This window comes from Brienomyrus brachyistius, chromosome 6, assembly GCF_023856365.1.
Source record: "Brienomyrus brachyistius isolate T26 chromosome 6, BBRACH_0.4, whole genome shotgun sequence".
NCBI classification, from domain to species: Eukaryota; Metazoa; Chordata; class Actinopteri; order Osteoglossiformes; family Mormyridae; genus Brienomyrus; species Brienomyrus brachyistius.
The window spans coordinates 10,560,387-10,578,840 of record NC_064538.1 but is presented as its reverse complement, the minus strand read 5'-3'; the positions used below and the strand labels follow the sequence as shown (position 1 = coordinate 10,578,840).

The window sequence follows — 18,454 nt, the reverse complement described above, 5'->3', positions numbered from 1 at the left end:
CCATTTATGGTCATTTATTTAAATTATGAAACATTTACAGGGAAAATCACTTTAGACAGCGTGCTACACAGCCGAGGCATCCTTTCCTACTCTGCCAGTAATGCTGCCCCACAAAGACAGAAAGCCTTCCAACAGACATTTCAGCTGCAATATCAGAAATTCCTGTCCGCCAATTGACACTACAGTGTTGACAACTGCGATCACGTGATGACGGGTGTGTAAAAATGGCGCATCTGGATAATTCACAATTAGTTCTAGACACACTCCCATAGTCCCCCGAAGCGCAAAAAGGCACCAGGGAAAATGAATCTACGAATGACAGAGTGAAGACGGCAGCGCCTTAAAACACGGGCACCGATCTGTCCAAGTGGAAATTGACGTAACAGTTTGTCATGAAAGGGGAGTAATGACCACGGTGAGAAATGTATATATATAAATAAATCGGTCTGCTTCTGGTCGGGGATGCTGCTGCGTTAATCGCGCTCGATTCCCCCGTACGAGTGCTGAGCCACAGATGACGGGAAACACGCCACCGAACGCCGTGTACATCGTGAGGCGGCACTAAGGGAAAGAAATGGACGTTTTATGATAATTGTCCGGTAAATGCTATGTTTTATATCTAAGGCTTTTGTTTCCCCCCTCAATTGTCTTAATATTATTTAGCTGCTATGATATGCAGCTCTGAATGTACTGGGCTCTACGAGATTTATGCAACGTGCGCTTGCATCCGTTCATGAAAACGAATAAATCAGCCGTCGATTGTTCGGAATTTCACAAAAATCATGTGGATGCCGACGGAGGAAGAGAAATTTGGAGTTGGTGAGTACATTTTATTCGGATAGTAATCCGTCTTGCCGCACATTTTTCTTGCATATGCATTTACAAATATTAATTTATAGGCGAAAGTGAATTTGTAAAATGCAGAGTTAAAAGGTAATGGAAATCGAAGGACGTGCTAATATACGGTGGGAATTAACAGGAAAATATCAAACCTTATTTTATCATGATACTGTTTTTTGATGAATTTGCGCACAAACGTATTCATTTACTTATCCCCCAGCACCCCCGCACGCACAGTACCACTTCTCTTTCCAGTATCTTACTTCATTTACTGTGATATTAAAGTCGCGTTATTTTTGATAGCAAAACTCACATCCTTTATGTCGAATAACCGTGTAATCTTATTTATTTTCAACGTCGGCACGATAAGGTTTAAATACAGTAAACAGTTTGTCTATACGAGAACACAAAAACGCAATTTATGGCGGTAACCGAGAGGGGGCGCTAAAACCGCGCACGACTCCAACAGGTGCGTCAGGTGCAAGACTGGACACTACAGATGCTGATATATAATTAATTATTACTGTTCGTATTATTTCAGTATCATATATAAATTCAGTTTTATTTTTTATAATGTAATTTACTTTTGCTATACATTTCTTCACTAATAATGGCGTCAGGGGGAAGACTTAAAAAGGAAAACCGTATATGATTTAAAAAACAGGGCCTGATTTAATAAATTATATCTACTGTGTTTCTCAGTAATAGCGCTGTGTATAGCCAAGATGTCTGGCCATGCGAGCATAAGGAAACTCATAGATACTGCAGACAGTGTCTCTCAGCACATGTAAAATATTAGGAATATTTAATAATGCCTGGATAATGTTAATACACCAAATATGTGTAATATTCTTGGCTGTTCCAGTTCTCTGTTACAAAGAATGCAATTTTGATCCAGAAGAACACAGGATCGAATGCTTGTCTGTATTTTGCGCGTACGTTTTGGGCCTCCTTACCCTTGATGTCGCAGGGACCAAGTGTGATAGCCACAAGCTATAGTCTGCATGTTCTGAGGAAATCATTCCTGTGTGGTTAAAAAAAATAATAAAGATGGTTAAGTGTATTTTAAATGAGTGGGGTTTGTGGCTGATTTTGACAAGTGTGAGCACTGGCAAGATGCTTTGATTATGAAGTGAGCATCTTAGAGATGGTCAACGGGGTTGGGAATTGCAAGCACCTGTGAAGTTAGGAAACGTGATGTGTATGGAAAGCGGTCCGGAAGGGGGAGGTGCTGCCGGAATTCTGCCCATTCCTTGTCATAGATCACTTGTGGGAAGAAGACGTGAGGGTGCGGCCATTGATTTGCCTGAGCAGTCTGCTCCATTAAGGGCCATTAAGGGCCATTAAGTCGCCATTTACTCTCGCATGAAGAGGTTGTGGGATGGAGGGTTTAGGTTACGTTTTTTTGCTCCTTTGGGGTTTACAAGGACCATCGCAGAGGTTGAATAAGACCTATCCGGAGGAATGCATAAAGCATTGTGACGTCAGTGCCGGTTATTGTACCAGCTACACTCTCAGTGGTCTCTTTTTTCCCTCACTTATAACTGACCTACAGAGGGTTGCTTGCTACCTTCTGCATCTCGTGGGTGTAACATTATACTATGCTACATTGTTCGCAGTCCTGAAATACTGCTTTTTGATAAAATTATACCAGAGCTGAGTATGAAGCATCCTGGCCTGACATTTAGGCCATCCTAACATCTGCTCTTTGACCTGTGCTAGGGCCTTGACATAGAGATTTACCGCGGTGTAGTTAGTTCATGTCAGGAGCAGGACTCACGATGTTCCGGGATGTGGCCAAAGAAGCTGTTACCCAGTTGTAACCCTGAGAAAGCCAGGCAACTTGAATTATAGCTGCAAACTATCCAAGGGTGTAAAATTACTAGATGCGTTACCTGGTTTTGGATAAAAGTGGCAGCTAAGTGAATAAATGTTATTTTCTAGTAACAAATGGAGTTATAAAAAACTGATAAGTCTAGGAATAAGAATAAGTATAATTAATAACTATTTTTAAAGTCGCCCTGATAACAATGTTTTTATTTTTAATAGCCACGTGTCCATCTAGGATTATGTTGACCTTGAGCCTATCCCAGAAGGGTTCAAGCAAAGGCTATATAAGGCGCTGAGACATGCCACGACAGTCTGGCGAGCTGGGACCGGATTTCTGCGCTGAACCCCACCGTTAACAGCACAGGGTTGCTTTTCTGTTACTCTGTTTAAAATAAGTGACAGATTTCCACTGAAATGTGTGTGTGGTCTTCTTACTGACATAACTCGCCTAAGAAGCTTTGAGAGTTTTTTTCCTGACGATACCGTTCTTGTGAGGGCAAAACAGGCACGAAGGAACAACAGCCGAGAAGCCGTGATGTTTGGGTTACGCACAGAAAGGTTACGCTGCCGCTTTCCTTCTTGCTGTTGTAGTCACTGTCTTCTCCCGATGACTTAAATGGAGTTAATGAGAATTTTAAAAAGCTCGCCTCATTTTTTTATGTGACATTTACAGATCAAGGTTGATGTTTCATCTTTGTTCAAACCGCATCTAAAGTTAGAATGCTGCCAATAAAATTCTTTAATCACCGTGGTCCCTTGGGAAAGCTGTGACAGACTGCCTTTTATCTCAGAGGTGTGGTGTCCCTTTGGAAGAGTCTCTCAGGATTCACTGGCAATGTCTCTTCTATCTCACATGCAGTAAAAGTTACTCAGCCAGCCTGCACTTCGGATGTAATTTCTCTTGTCAGAGGTTCTTCTGGTTTTCTTGTGTGTTAGAGCCCACGTATTTGATAGAGATTTTTCTTGCAGCTGCACAGACTGTATGCAGGGTGGCCAGGGACTTGACGGGATAATGAAACCGTTTAGAAGCAGCACTCAGGAGTCATCTAGTTAAAATTTACTTACATCATTATATTCATTTAATTGTGCCTGCTTCTCTCATGGGAGATGGCGGTTTTGTCATAATCAGAACTGGGATGGCTTCTCGTCCTGCATATCGACACGGGCGAAATGGCGAAACGTGCCTAATTCTGACAATTCAACTTTATACAGATGCAAAAAAAAAACCCGAATGCACCGAAAAACATGACCTAGAGATCATTGATTATGCCACGATTCCCTAATACAGACGCTCCTCTACTTACGGACTTTCAACTTAGGAACGACTTGGACATACGAACGAAGAGGACTGAAAATCCAAATTGTGTTAGTTGAGGTCCTGTTTCCTGTCCGCAACATCGATTTTGAAATTTTTTTTTTTTCTACGCGCCAATTCCGCTTAGTACGACTTCAGCAGCGTAACATCCCAGTTCTATGTACTTGCGTATGCCCTTAAAATGATGTTGAATGACGATTTACGAACATTTCAAGTTACGAACGGCCATTCGTAAGCGTAGGAGCGTCTATATAATATTATTAGCCAGGATGGGGTTTCGTAACATTTCTCAGGTCTTTAATGGGGGATGGGTTGGTAGCCTGGCATCTCGGCAGGTGCTGCTGACACCTCACAGCTGTAGGGTTATGGGTTAGGATCTGGTCTCGATGTCCAATCCAGTTCAGTTGTCCTTGGGCATTTTTTGTACATCTCGGGAACGTTGGAAAAACACGTTCTTTCAGCGAAAACGGTCCTCCTGAATTGTGTTTGCGTGTGGACCGGTGAGTCATCTGTGCTCTTCATCCACGTTTTGGTGTCTGTTTCCTGATGTTTCTCTAGATCATCAGGCCTTTGCAGTGATAATTTGTCATAAATCATCAAATGTTAATCAAATGCCGTTTCTTCATTAACAACTTGATTATGATGTGACACCGCAGTGACAGTAAATTTTAGCATGCTAGTTAATGCTTAATGATTAGTCTGGGTAGTCATGAAAATTGTGTTGGTTAATTTGTTTCATGACAAGAAACTGTGCAGAGAATGATTCATCTGTCCTTTAGCAAGAAATGTACGATAAATGTAGGTGCAGATACAGTACATTTAGAGTACCCAGATGTAAGTGTGAACATGTCTAAATTAAACGGGCAATTCTGCACCTCCAAACTGAGATTATGGAGCAATAGGCCTAAATGGGAAAATTCTACCAGTGTGAAGTGAACTATCAATTCTGCAGGCCCACCTGAAGCACTGCCCCCATCAACAGAGTTTATTTCCCAGCACTACAGTATAGTGACCAGGAACAAGGCTGAGAAAGTCAGGCGCAGGCTGGATTCCACTATAATTAGGAACCTGGATGGAGGGATGAATGCAAGGTGATTAAGTATTACAGAAATAGCCTGTGACAGCCACAGGGCAAGAAGCAAGAGTGGAACATGATAGGTATAAAAGCTGTTTGTGCTGGTTTGTGCTGTCCGTAATGCAATGTGTGTGTGTGTGTGTGGATTATGTTTATATTACGTTGTGGGGACCATTTGTCGTTTTATTTTGACGTTGTGGGGACCATTTTTTAGGTCCCCACAAAGATCTATGCATGCAATCAAAAAACTAAACATACCAATAGACTTGTATTTTGTTCGGTTAATTATGGTTAATGTTAGGGCTGGGTAGGGGTTAAGGTCGTCATGTTAGGAGTTTTCCCCATAGAAATGAATGGAGAGTCCCTACAAAGATATAATTATAAACCTGTTTGTGTGTGTGTGTGTGTGTGCGTGTGTGTGTGTGTGTGTGCGCGTATGTGTGTGTGTATATAAAAGGGTAGATACATATATATAAATTTAGGACTAAGTCCATGTCCCAAATAAATGTAACATGGTTGCTGTTCTTATAGATATAACAGAATCTGTAACATGTAAAGAATACCTGTATATAGGACTTTAAAGATATATAGGTATAATGCATTTAATAATTTAAAAATATAATAATCTAAAATATCAATATCAGTGCAAGGACTTAGCTAGATACACGATAGGCACAAGCTAAATGTTTACTATTTACAATGAATAGATTATAGAGAATAGAGAATGGATGAATAGATGCTACAAAATTAAGGAAAATTCCCGGCAAAAATACTTAAAATAACACAATACATAACAATACATGTACAATAATATTCTCAGACATATATAGGCACGTAATGGAATAAATGTCTCCATCAAAATCCTTTATAAAATATGTGTTTTTGTCAAACTCAGCACCATCTCACCTGAATACTGAGATTATTTCTAATTAAGCAGCACATATATACACCCACTTCCTCCCACTGACCCCCCGTGAGGAATCGTGTGATAGTTTCCTTTACTGTTTTGCTTTTCTGCTTGTTTTCTGGCCTGTTTCTGCTTTGCCAACTCTCTCTCCTTCCTGGACACTGGACTATGATTGTGTATCATTTAAGTTACCTTGATCGGCATGTGGGTCCAGTCACCCCCCCCCCCATCATTACAATGATGTTATTTTGAAAAGCACAAAGCGATACAAAAAAAATGGAAAATGCAATAAAACACAGGGTGACTTTTATCTTCTGTGCTCACATCACATGTCATTTGTACATCAGCCGTGTGTCCTTCTGCATATTATATAACAGCTGTTGTGTGTTGCTTCTATTTCCTTGTATAATCTATAAATGCATTAGGATCGTTACAATGTAAGAGGCTGCGAAGGAGCCTTAGGGTATTAGTGCTGCTTTTTGTCTTACTGCCTTTAGTGTTAAACTTGGAGTTCCAGTGAAATCAGTGAGCATGTTGCATGGTTGTCAGGAGTGGGATGGAAGCCCAGTGACCCTGCCAATGATTTCCTGTACTGTATGTGGCCCTTGCAGTTACAGTCACTGCAGGCCTGATGTAAGACCAGTGCAAGTGTGTGTGGTAGATTTGGCGAAGAGGGACAGTATGGCAATGCTAGGACCCATACCAGCAAGCTTTTTGGTGTAAGAGACTGGAATTTAAGTCTTGCTGCCCTCATCTGAAATTTCTGCAGTAGTATAATATGTAGTACAGGGCTCCAGTCGGTGACCAAAATGGATGCAAATACGACGATTTATTGAGAGTGTGGCAGTTAAAATTTCATGCTGTCACATCTTTGCACATGTGTGTATGATTATCTTTGTGTGAGATGTTTAGGATGTTTTGCTCCTGTGTCTGTGCTGTGTTAGCGATGTTTGGTACTGTGTTAGCGATGTTTGGTACTGTGTTAGCGTTGTTTGGTACTGTGTTAGCGATGTTTGGTACTGTGTTAGCGAATTGGGATCGAAAGCATTTTTTTCTTCTTCTTCTTCTTCCCTGGTTCACTGAGTCTTTTTTTTTGCTGATTTGGTCTCTCTCTGCCTGCTCACGGGAGTATGTCTGTGTATGTACACTGATGATAAAACAAGAAACCATCCCTTGAGCTGGTGTGAATGCGTTTCAAAAAGGAAGAGGCCTATAGCTGATTATTTAAAAAAAAAAATGAGAAAGAAGAGGCTGGTGAGAGCCAAAGTGAGACCCCAGGATAGACACAAGTAACGATGAGAGTTAGGTTATCAAAGTTCGTATTAGTGTTGGGTGATATACCGGTTCATACCAAAAAATGTTTCTTATTATTGATATGGCCCCCCGTCCTGGGTTGTTCCCTGCCTCGTGCCCATAGCTTCCGGGATAGGCTCCGGACTCCCCGCGTCCCAGAAGGATAAGCGGTTTGGAAAATGGATGGGTGGATGGATTATTGTTATGATTTTTCTTATACCGCAATACCAGTTTAAATAGCCTACACAACGTTTGGAAAGTGGCGCAGCTGGAAACTCCTTAAGGGGGAACCTTTTTCACTGCTGCATCGCTAAAGATGTACCGCGAAAGATCAGAAACGGAAGATAAAGCTGACGCTGGAGTCGAAAATAATGGGAGACTGGAGTTGTTAAAAAATCGATTCTCAGATACTAATCATTAGTATCTGGTTAGATACTAATGCACGCACACACACACACACACACACTTTCTCGTGCAGCCCCACCCCTCCTCTCAATAGCCACTGAATGCATTTGCACAGGGTAACACACACATACCAAGTTGGCCCAACATGGCATATGCTGCAGTTGAAGGTACTTCGCAAGCTCTTTCAGTAAAAACAAAAAACAAAAACGCAAAAGTGCCGTTTGGAAGTATTTTGCAGACGAACATGGAAAGGCTAAGGATGTCGATAAGCCTCTATGCAAACAAAGTCAAGTAGCACGTCAAACCTGGCGAGGCATCTTAAACACCGACATCCCGGTCTTTATGAGAAATTTCGTGAGGTCAGTAGAGCTCGCGTTCCAGCAACACTGAACTGTTACACACTTATCAAAAATGTTAACTTGGCCGGTGTACACTTTAACATTAGCCATTTATCTATAAGCAGTTGGCCAACAAACACGTTAGCCGTATGTTATCAGTAAGGTAGTGGATAGGCGCAATGTATAATAATAAAATAATATAGTTAATGTGGGAACAATGCAAAAGCGTAAAACAAAAATGTGTCGTGTAAAATGTGGTAAATGCCTAATCATACTTTAAAAAAAAAATACCGTTGCATACCATGAAACCGATAACTTTGAAAAATACCATAATATAAATTTGTGGTCATACCGCCCGCGTCTAGTTCATATTCAGATTTTAAAAAGTTTCAAATAAAATTCCCTTCACTTTTGCGCATTTGACATTCACATTTTTGGCTGTTCGCGAATTGGCCGCAAACAATACCGCTATCAAATCATGAGTCACTTTCATCAATACAAAAACCATAAATACAAATTAGGATAACTGTTCACCAGTACTCATACCATGTCGCCCAAAAAAAGGGTGAAACCAACTGAGAAAGTTGGTAGAATCACTGCTACCACGGCAATAGTTAGTCTGGAGCCCTGTAGTATATATTAATTACTATTATTGCCATTTCTTTTGACAGTGTGAGTCAGCATATTCATGATGTGGATTTAATAAACCATGCTTAGTGGCCTGTGTCCTTATTCAAGTGGAGAGCAGGCAAGACTTAAGCATGTCGCATTGAAGGACCAGGCCAGGTAACCTAAGCATGTCGCATAGAAGGACCAGGCCAGGTAACCTAAGCATGTCGCATTGAAGGACCAGGCCAGGTAACCTAAGCATGTTGCATTGAAGGACCAGGCCAGGTAACCTAAGCATGTCGCATTGAAGGACCAGGTCAGGGAACATGAAGTAATGACAGTTGTAAATCATCCATATTAGTTACAAACATTTTTGGGAAACACTTTTACTGTAAGCTAGTGAAGGGTGAAGGATCATAATATTGCCTGTAAGATTGGAATCACGGATTGTGGCATCGAATCGGCCACATCGAGGTCTGTCACTTCTGAAATGGGTTCTTTTAGTGCAGTTATGCAGTGTTTTGCAGTTTGACCCTGGCCTCATGGTTTCTGCAATCCTGTACTACAGGGAAATGAAAATACAAAAGAGCTAAAGACCCGGAATGGGCGGAGTGGCGGCTCTGAGGCTTGGGATCTGTGCCGGCAATCTTCCAATTGCCGGTTCGAATCCCGTAAATGCCAGGGGTGATTTTATTCTCTGGGGCCCTTGAGCAAGGCCCTTAACCTGCAATTGCTTTGTCCTGGGTATGGTGTTAATCTGCATCCAGCCCTGTAAGGAGGTCCTCCAACTTGCAGGGAAAATTTGGGGGTTGGTGGCAGGATTGGCACTCCAGTCACCGGGAAAAAAGTCACACTGTTCCATTTGGACCCGTGTGGTGCTGAGGTATCACCCACTGCACGGCTGCACTCAGGTACTCATCCCTCATGTCATCTGGGTTCGTAGTGTGGCAGCTGCGGCAGTGTGCTGTATCAGCGCCTGCTCCTAACCTCAAGGGACCAGGCACTGAGCCAGGTAGTAAAATTACAGGTTTGATCTCCCCCCAAAATCTACCGAGAGGGATACCCCCCTTGGACAAAATCTAGCAAGGGGAACCTATCGGTAAGGTCACTGGATGCAGACCAGCTAGGGACCCTCTACCACTAGGTGCCTGACTAAAGCTGGGGGTGCTATTACTTCCTGTTCCAGTAGGGGTTCCCGCTTAATTTTTCTTTCTTATGATGCATGAACTGGCTGTTGATACTAGTGACCCACAGGGAAACTGCACAACCTGGAAACTGCTGCTGTACTGGATAAACGATCAGCAGTCAGATAGGTAAATGCATAGACATTAATAATAAGAAGTGCCATAATAAAAGGAAAAGCGAAAATAATAAACTATCCATCCATTTTCCAAACCGCTTATCCTACTGGGTCGCGGGGGGTCCGGAGCCTATCCCGGAAGCAATGGGCACAAGGCAGGGAACAACCCAGGATGGGGGGCCAGTCCATCGCAGGGCACACTCACACACCACTCACTCACACATGCACTCCTATGGGTAATTTAGCAACTCCAATTAGCCTCAGCATGTTTTTTGACTGTGGGGGGAAACCGGAGTACCCGGAGGAAACCCCACAACGACATGGGGAGAACATGCAAACTCCACACACATGTGACCCAGGCAGAGACTCGAACCCGGGTCCCAGAGGTGTGAGGCAACAGTGCTAACCACTGCACCACCATGCCACAATAATACACTAACAAGGCTAAAAAAATAATTAGCAGTCACACTGATGATGAAATCCATTTACTTGTCTTTCCATTCTACTGGACGAACTTTTCACGTTTCTGCATGTACTACTTGCACGAAAGCCATTTTACTTTAATTTCATTTGATGGTGCCATTCTTTTCCAGAAATTAAAGTTATACCTTATTTGTAAAAACCCATAACCAACATGTGTATAGTTCAGCTAGTGCATTGGTATCCATGTCTGTTTGAAGTATATGAAGAATCGTCCTGTTAGTAAAGAACATGTTTGAACAGACAGAAAAGGTTTAGGGATAGTAAGGACATGCTTGGAGTACTGTAGTAACATGGAGTATACTGAACGCCTACTTAGCTTACAAGTTACAAGTTTGCACAGTCGAGAGTGGCATGTCTGTTAGTACAGCATTTTAATCTCCAGTCGTAAAACAATATTATTGCATCTCCATGTATTTTTCCTAATTTAAAATGGCCAGCATATAATTACTGAACTGCCGCTCTTCCAGCTTCCTGAGCCAGCACCTAAGGGTTCCTGAGCCAGCACCTAAGGGTTCCTGAGCCAGCACCTAAGGGTTCCTGAGCCAGCACCTAAGGGTGTAGTGTCCCTGGCCTAGTACGGTTCCTATAAATATTACTGAAGAGTTCCTTATTATCCTTTGTAGGAATGTAGTGCTGTTGATGTTTTCTTGGAGAACTTTGCATCCTCCATGCCTAGGTTCTTCCAGGGGCTGATCTTCAGCGTTTCTTCACCAGCCAGTGTGCAGGTCATAGCTCACTTCACCTCTTTTGGTATTCTTTTGGTATTCTATCTTTTTTTTACAGTTTGGCTAATTACATGACCAGTATTAATCTTGCATAATTAAACCAGGGTTCCAGCAGTTCTAAGTTGAGGTGATTTATTATGAATTTGCCTTAGTGCTTTTCCTCTGCACTGATTCCATTGGTTGGGAGATTGGCTCAGTTTTTACCCATTAGGAATGTTACCAATACCCTGCCAGTCCCTAGCAGCTTCAGGACTTGCGGCACAGTATCACATGATTTGCTTATACTAGCAAAATACACTGTAGTTCACAAAAAGTCCAGTATATTTTTCCATTAATTTTGTCCATGTAGGAGTCTGAGGGCAGCAAAGGCCACTTCTCCTCCTGGCATCCATGCTTCTAGCAAATCCTGGCAGCAAACGTCTCAGAGTGCTGCGATTTCTGGATCGCTGCCCTTTCTCTGTCGGGTGACCTTGAGCTTATTGGATCGACATGTTTAGTTATTTTTGTTCTTCGCATTTCCATGCATGTTATTGCTCCATTCTATGTGCATCCTGCTGTGTAGAGACGGTAGAGGCTTCCTTCTTGTAAATTGGGAATCATCTTTCAGAAATCAGAGGGATGGGCTGAATGCTGTGTTCCTAATTCCTTTCCATGGTCGAAAGCCACAGAGGAATTACTGAAACTGAAAAACAAATTCCCTCTCAGTAGCTCAGTATCAAGAAGGACTCTCTGGGGACTGCAGAACATCTCCGCTATTCTGTAGGTGCCTGCCAGTGGGATTCTTACACAACTCTGAAGGTGTCGGTCATGTGACTAGAAGGGTGTATGGTTACCATTGCCCTGAATCGAGAGAGCCATCTTCATACACAAAATTCAAGCATTATTCAAGGAATAGAGCTTGAGAGATACCTTTCTGGGGCTTTTGAGCAACTGTTCAAGCACTCATTCTTCCTAATATACTCCCTGAAAATTGGGAATTGCTGTGTTTTAATCAGCATTGGGTGCTTTAGTCTCTTCGAGCAACATGCTACATATCTATGAAAGGTCTTTGGCTTTGGGACTGAATTAACAGTCCAATATTTAGTCATTGTAACAGTGATTAGCACTGTTAGTTTGCCAGGAGCGTTTGGATAAAGTTCCTCTGCTCTTTGCAATGTGAGAACCGAGCTCATCAAGTTGAATGATGACATAACTTGGCTCATAAGAAAGAGCAGTGATGCTGAACGCTGTTTCTCTGCACAACGGCAGAGCTCCTTGACTAGCACAGTTTCTTAACAGTTTATGTCGGTCTAATGGGGGCTATTACAAAAGCATGGAGAGTGCGGGGACTGGATCGTGAGAAGCATTCATTAATACATCGAAGCTGTCAGTACTCATCCACTGCATATTAGTTTTAGCACGAGCATTTTTTTCATGTTTCTGTTTAAGAGCCTTTGAATTAATGCATAGGGTCAAGGTAGGATTACGTACATAATTTATAGGCATAGGGCAACACATGGACCATACCGGGGCCAGACTAAGAAGGTGTGCATAGTATGTATTTATTTGTCATTAAATGATCACTGTAAACTTTGTTAAATGTCTTCCCACACTTTTACTTTAATATAAGAAGCAATATATCAAAGAAGTTTTTCCTCAAGTCTGACATGATGACAAAACATGAGTGATGAGGACCGTACAAGATGCAATTGTTGGTGTTTGTTTGGCAAGTGATTCAGTGTCAGAAGCTGGGGAAGTTGGTTATGTGTCACAGAGAACCTACTCACTGAAGGTGAAGCCCAAGATATGCAATGAAAGTAGGCAATACACATCTCAAGGCTCTGACTGTATAGTCAAGAGAGATTGTATCTTGGTTTATTCTCTCTTTTATCCTGTCAAAAGCAAATCTGACAGGGCATGCAGTGGGAAATTAGTCCAATGAGGCTACTACATCGACCGAGTGTTTTCTCAAGTACGTTCTTAAATCAGGGGTCTCAAACTCCAGTCCTCCAGTCCTTGCACACTCTTGGCATTCTCCCGATGAGCTTCAAGAGGTAGTCACCTGAAATGGTTTTCCAACAGTCTTGAAGGAAGTTCCCAGAGGTGTTTAGCAAGTGTGCAAAGCAGTAATCAGAGCAAAGGGTGGCTATTTTGAAGAAACTAGAATATAAAACATGTTTTCAGTTATGTCACCTTTTTTTGTTAAGTACATAACTCCACATGTGTTCATTCATAGTTTTGATGCCTTCAGTGAGAATCTACCAATGTAAATGGTCATGAAAATAAAGACAACACATTGAATGAGAAGGTGTGTCCAAACGTTTGGCCTGTACTTGATTCAACTCCTTGTGCTAATTACCACACAGCTGGAACAGGAACAGAACTAAGATACACAGGGCTCCTACCCCCCAGGACTGGAATTTGAGACCCCTGTCTTAAATACAGGAGTTTAAATGTGTCCTGTGAGCTAGTAGACAAATACCTATAAGGTTGTCTTACTGAAGTTCCAGTAACTCAGCATTACTGTTTATTATTATTTTTATTGAATTACTGAATGAATGAAAAAAAAGTTGACAAGACCTACTATTGAGTTGACACGATAAATTCCTGTTTCTTTCTGCAATTAGCATTCAGTGCATTCACACCTACCCAGCGACAGTGGCCCTATCATATGCCACCTATGGAGGGTAACTGTGTTCCAGATTCTCTTCTGTTTATCAGCAAATTCACATGAAATGCACAGTAATGGAGATGATAGGAGTGTGAGGAAAAAGCCCAGGATGGACCCACAGCCCTGGAGCTGCCTGTATGTTTGTAATTGAATGTGCGCCATCTGTCATTAAGTGATATGTACGCTGAGTAGGTTAAACTTGCTGGAGAGTATAGTGGTGAATGACAAGTGAAAGGAGATTTAAGTAAAAATGTCTGTGTTTGTATGGAAAATTACAGCATTGTTTGTATTATTGCATCCATGGTAAAAGTGCTGTCTGTTTGAAGCTCAAAGCTCGTTGACCAGAAGTGTAAGATGTCCCAGTGGATTGCGTAATTATCTTTCCCTCTTGAGGTTTTTCAGTCAGATTCACCCTTTTTTGGCTACCTAACATTAACGATCCCTCTGGTCTTATGGAACAGATGAGAGTAGTAATGCAGAATGGACACGCTGGGGAAATTTGTAATTGTGAATCAACAGTATCAGAAGGTTCTTGTCCACCGTGCTGGTACATGGAAAAAAAGTCAGAGCAAAGCTGACCACCTACTCCAGATCCACTGTCCTTCATCATAAGGTCCAGTGGCTGAGGATGTAGATAGTTGGAATTTTTACCATGAGGAGCATTAATGGCATCAGACAGTTGCTAACAGCGATTAGAGATTACTGTAGGTGTGGGTAAATTGCTTAGTATTCAATACATATCAGATTTTCTTGAATGGCTGTAATTGTGTGTCTTATCTGTAACTGTTAGAACAATTATTGAAGGAGCTGAAGGGTCTTATGTTGTATATGGCCCCTACCATGCAGAAATGAAGAGGGATGTCAGTGTCTGCGGTGGCAGCCAGACACTCCTGAAAAATGGCTGTCCAGCCTACGGAGAGTAGGCACAGAGATGGCGATGGCGATATGGAGGATTCAGAAGATTGCCACATGCCTGACTGTGATTTCATCATGAGCGATTTATGCTTTTTTTTTTTTTTTTTACAAGCCCTGAATACTCCACAGTGTGCCTCTGCATGTGTGGTAATTTGAGAAAAAGATGGATGGGGGGGAAGCTGGGCTATAATTAAGCACTGGGATCTGGCTCGATATTTGCTTGATTGTGATGTATCCTTCTGTGAGCTCAAATGACAGTTGGCAGTTTACTTTGACTGCGTCCTGTAGACTCTGTGCAGTGGGTAGCAGGGCTGACTGTTGTCACGCTCATAAGATCAAATGCAGTTGCCGAAAGGTAATGTGTAATCTAAAATACATAATTACCTAATTTTCATTTGAATCAGCAGTTGTGTTGGGATCCTAAGAGAATGTTTAATTTGCTCATTTGGCATTAAAGCAGTTGACTGAGTTTAAATGAGAGAAATCAGAGATGTTGTCTAAAGCGCCGATTGCGAAATTCTCCATTTTGTCCTCAGTACGGTATTCCTTTTGCATTCGAGGTTGCGCTTCTCTTAGTTAATAATTTGCATCGCTTATATAATGATTTTTTATTTTATTTTTTTGCAGAAGATGCTCTTATCTAGACGATCTTATAATGGCGAAATAATATTAACTGAAAAAAAAATGTATAAATCCGGAGGCCTTCTGGTCACAGAGCCAGGTGGTTTATTGCGATGCCACGTCTGCTGGGACATTCTGTTCAGTCAGAAGATCTAATGCGGTTTGGCTATCAATGAGTTACATAATAGAAATGTTACTGTTCTTGGCCAAAGAGATGATGTGATGTGTATGTCGCTCTCTGAGAAGTTATTTGCAGCAAGGCAGAAATAAATGGGCCACAAAGCTCTTCTGCATTAGTCTTTTGCGGTAAGTATTGCTTTTGAAAATCTGAACGGTTTTCTTCGGATTTAATCCGAAATACAGTGAGGTATATACAAAACGTACCTGCACTCATGAAAGGAATTGACATGTATATAGACAATATGCAGTATGTATATGTGCTGCACAGCAGCTACGTCTGTAATTTCCTACAGAAATTACAGAGTCAAATATGTAAATGTTTGTCTTGATGCTAAGTGGTCTTAACTACAGGGGAGTACAAAGCACAGTTATGTCAACCCTGCATGATTCTGGGGCTTAAATATGTCAGACCGAGTAATGTGTTTAATTTACAGTGGTTTGAGCCTTTGGGTTACTCTGCAGTGAGCATAGCTGAGTATTATTGTACAACCCCATTTCCAAAAAAGTTGGAACGCTGTCCAAAATGTAAATAAAAGAGAATGCAATAATTTGCAAATTGTATAAACCCATATTTAATTGAAAATAGAACAAAGACAACATATCAAATGTTGTACCTGTGAAATTTTGTTTTATGACAAATATATGCTCAATTTTAATTTGAAGGCAGCAACACATTTGAAAAAAAGTTGGGACAAGGGCAACAAAATATTGGAACAGTTGTGTAGTGCTAACACAAATCACCTGGTTAAATATCTCATAACTAATTAGGTTAATTGGTAAAAAGTCTATAAGATGATTGGGTATAAAAGGAGCCTAGAAACATCACTGACTTTTCTGGGCCCAAGTTCATTTATGATGGACTGAGGTAAAATGGAAAACTGTCCTGTGGTCTGATGAATCAAAATTTCAAATAGTTTTTGGAAATAATATACACCACATCCAACAGGCTAAATAGGAGAGGGACCATCCAGCTTGTTATCAGCAGACAATTCAAAAGTCAGCATCCGTGATGGTGTGGGGGTGCATTAGTGCCCATGGCTTGGGTACGTTGCACACCTGGGAAGGCACCATTAATGCCAAATGATACATACAGGTTTTGGAGCAACATGTGCTGCCATCCAGATGACGTCTTTTTCAGAGAAGGTCTTGGATGTTTCAGCAGGACGTATTACAGCAGCATGGCTCCATAGTAGAAGAGTCCGGCTGCTAGACTGGCCTGCCTGCCGTACAGGCCTCCCTGCCGTACAGGCCTGCCTGCCGTACAGGCCTCCCTGCCATACAGGCCTCCCTGCCATACAGGCCTCCCTGCCGTACAGGCCTGCCAGCCACTGAAAACATTTGGCGGGTCATGAAACAAAAAATATGACAACGGAGACCCCAAACTGTTGAGCAATTAAAATCCTATATCAGGCAGGAACGAGGCAGCATTTCACTTTCAGAACTCCAGCAGCTGGTCTCCTCAGCTCCCAAAAGTTCTGTTAAAAGCAGAGGTGAAGCAACACAGTAGTAAACACACCCCTGTCCCAACTTATTTGAAACGTGTTGCTGGCGTCAAATTCAAATTGATCATATATTTGTCATAAAACAAAATTTCTCAATTTCAACACTTAATATGTTGTCTTTGTTGTATTTGTCAATTAAGTACAGGTTTATATAATATGTAAATCTCTGTATTCTGTTTTTATTTACATTTTACACAGCAAAAAACAAGGCTGCATATAGTATCAGTATTACACAGTATTGCTTTCCCACTTGAGCTGGAAATAGACTTTAATGGCATACAGGCCACTTGATTTTTTTGTTTGAGTTGTATTGTCTTTAAATATAGTACATTTGGCACAATTACCAAAGAAGTGAATAATTTTTTTGCCGTTTAAATCACCATGCCAGCACTTCTTGGCCAGCCTGGGAATTTTCTCACCTGGATATAATGGCACTGAGCTAAGCATCGTATGCAGTACTTAAAGGCTGTCCGCAAGGCAGCCCAGTCCATTTGTCACTCCCCATGCCTCCTTGCCACTCCTTTGACTCCAGTGAAGGCCAGTGAACCAGCTTCAGTGCAGCGTGCTGCCTCTCTGTCATGGTACTATGTTAGCTCTGCCGGCCTGACCCCTCCTTCTGCTGTCCTCTAACCCCACAGTCATCTGCAGCTTCCGAGATTCTGTGTTCCAGGGCCTTGCTCTGGAGATTGGAGAGACTGTACAGATCCTGGAGAGGACAGAAGGTGAGATACGCCTGACTGGACATCATTGTAGGTCCTGTGCCTTACGCTGACCATGGGGATGGTGTCCTGGCTTAAGCGTCCAATATCCCCAAGACCGACTCCTTTGAGGAACGGTGGCCAGAAATGCTTGGTTTGCTACATTCTGCACCATTTTCCTGGTTCTTTTTTTTTTTTGGATATTTAAAGCAGGCAATCTTGCTTACACCTTATAATTATTTGTTTAGATTAGTTAACATTAAGCTGTATTTGTTGGTGATTTTATCCCTAAACACTTCTGCTAATGAAATATTTAGATTGCAGCAACATGCTAGTATAAGTACATATTTGTTTTCTTTTTTTTTAATCTAAACCTTTAACTGCGATTTGTGACTATAACACCGCGGTGGCAGTCCTCTGTACCTCACTCTGCTGAGAAGAGTAGGACGTGCAGAGAAGTTCCCGTTCAGGATGGGTTCTCACCACTTAGGAATAAAACACCTTTCGCAAAAACAGAAGGAAATATATGAAGCCATCGATGTCACGCTGACACTCTTTAATGTTTCACATAAGGATTCTGTCCTCAAGGCATCTGGTCTCTCTTCACATTGAAACCTTCATATAGGGAGACTGAACACAAGCTTTTCTGATGTATCGTATTATCAGATGGATATCAAAAGGAAACAGAAACTCTAACAAATGCTACACATTAAACACCACTGAAATGTGACTGTGCAAGTAAGCTGAACGCAAACGACACTCGAGAAC

The 18,454-nt window shown here is 41.7% G+C and overlaps 1 protein-coding gene across 1 annotated transcript in view; it reads left to right on the top strand.

The window, feature by feature from the left end:
* Nucleotides 1-431: 431 nt before the first annotated feature.
* Nucleotides 432-18,454, top strand: part of LOC125744482 (dedicator of cytokinesis protein 3-like) — a 59,696-nt gene continuing 41,673 nt past the window's right edge. Inside the window, exons 1-2 of the mRNA XM_049016333.1 lie at nt 432-819; nt 17,627-17,710. Coding sequence (XP_048872290.1) covers nt 783-819; nt 17,627-17,710 — 121 coding nt within the window. The 5' untranslated portion in view covers nt 432-782. The remainder of the gene's footprint in view (nt 820-17,626; nt 17,711-18,454) is intronic.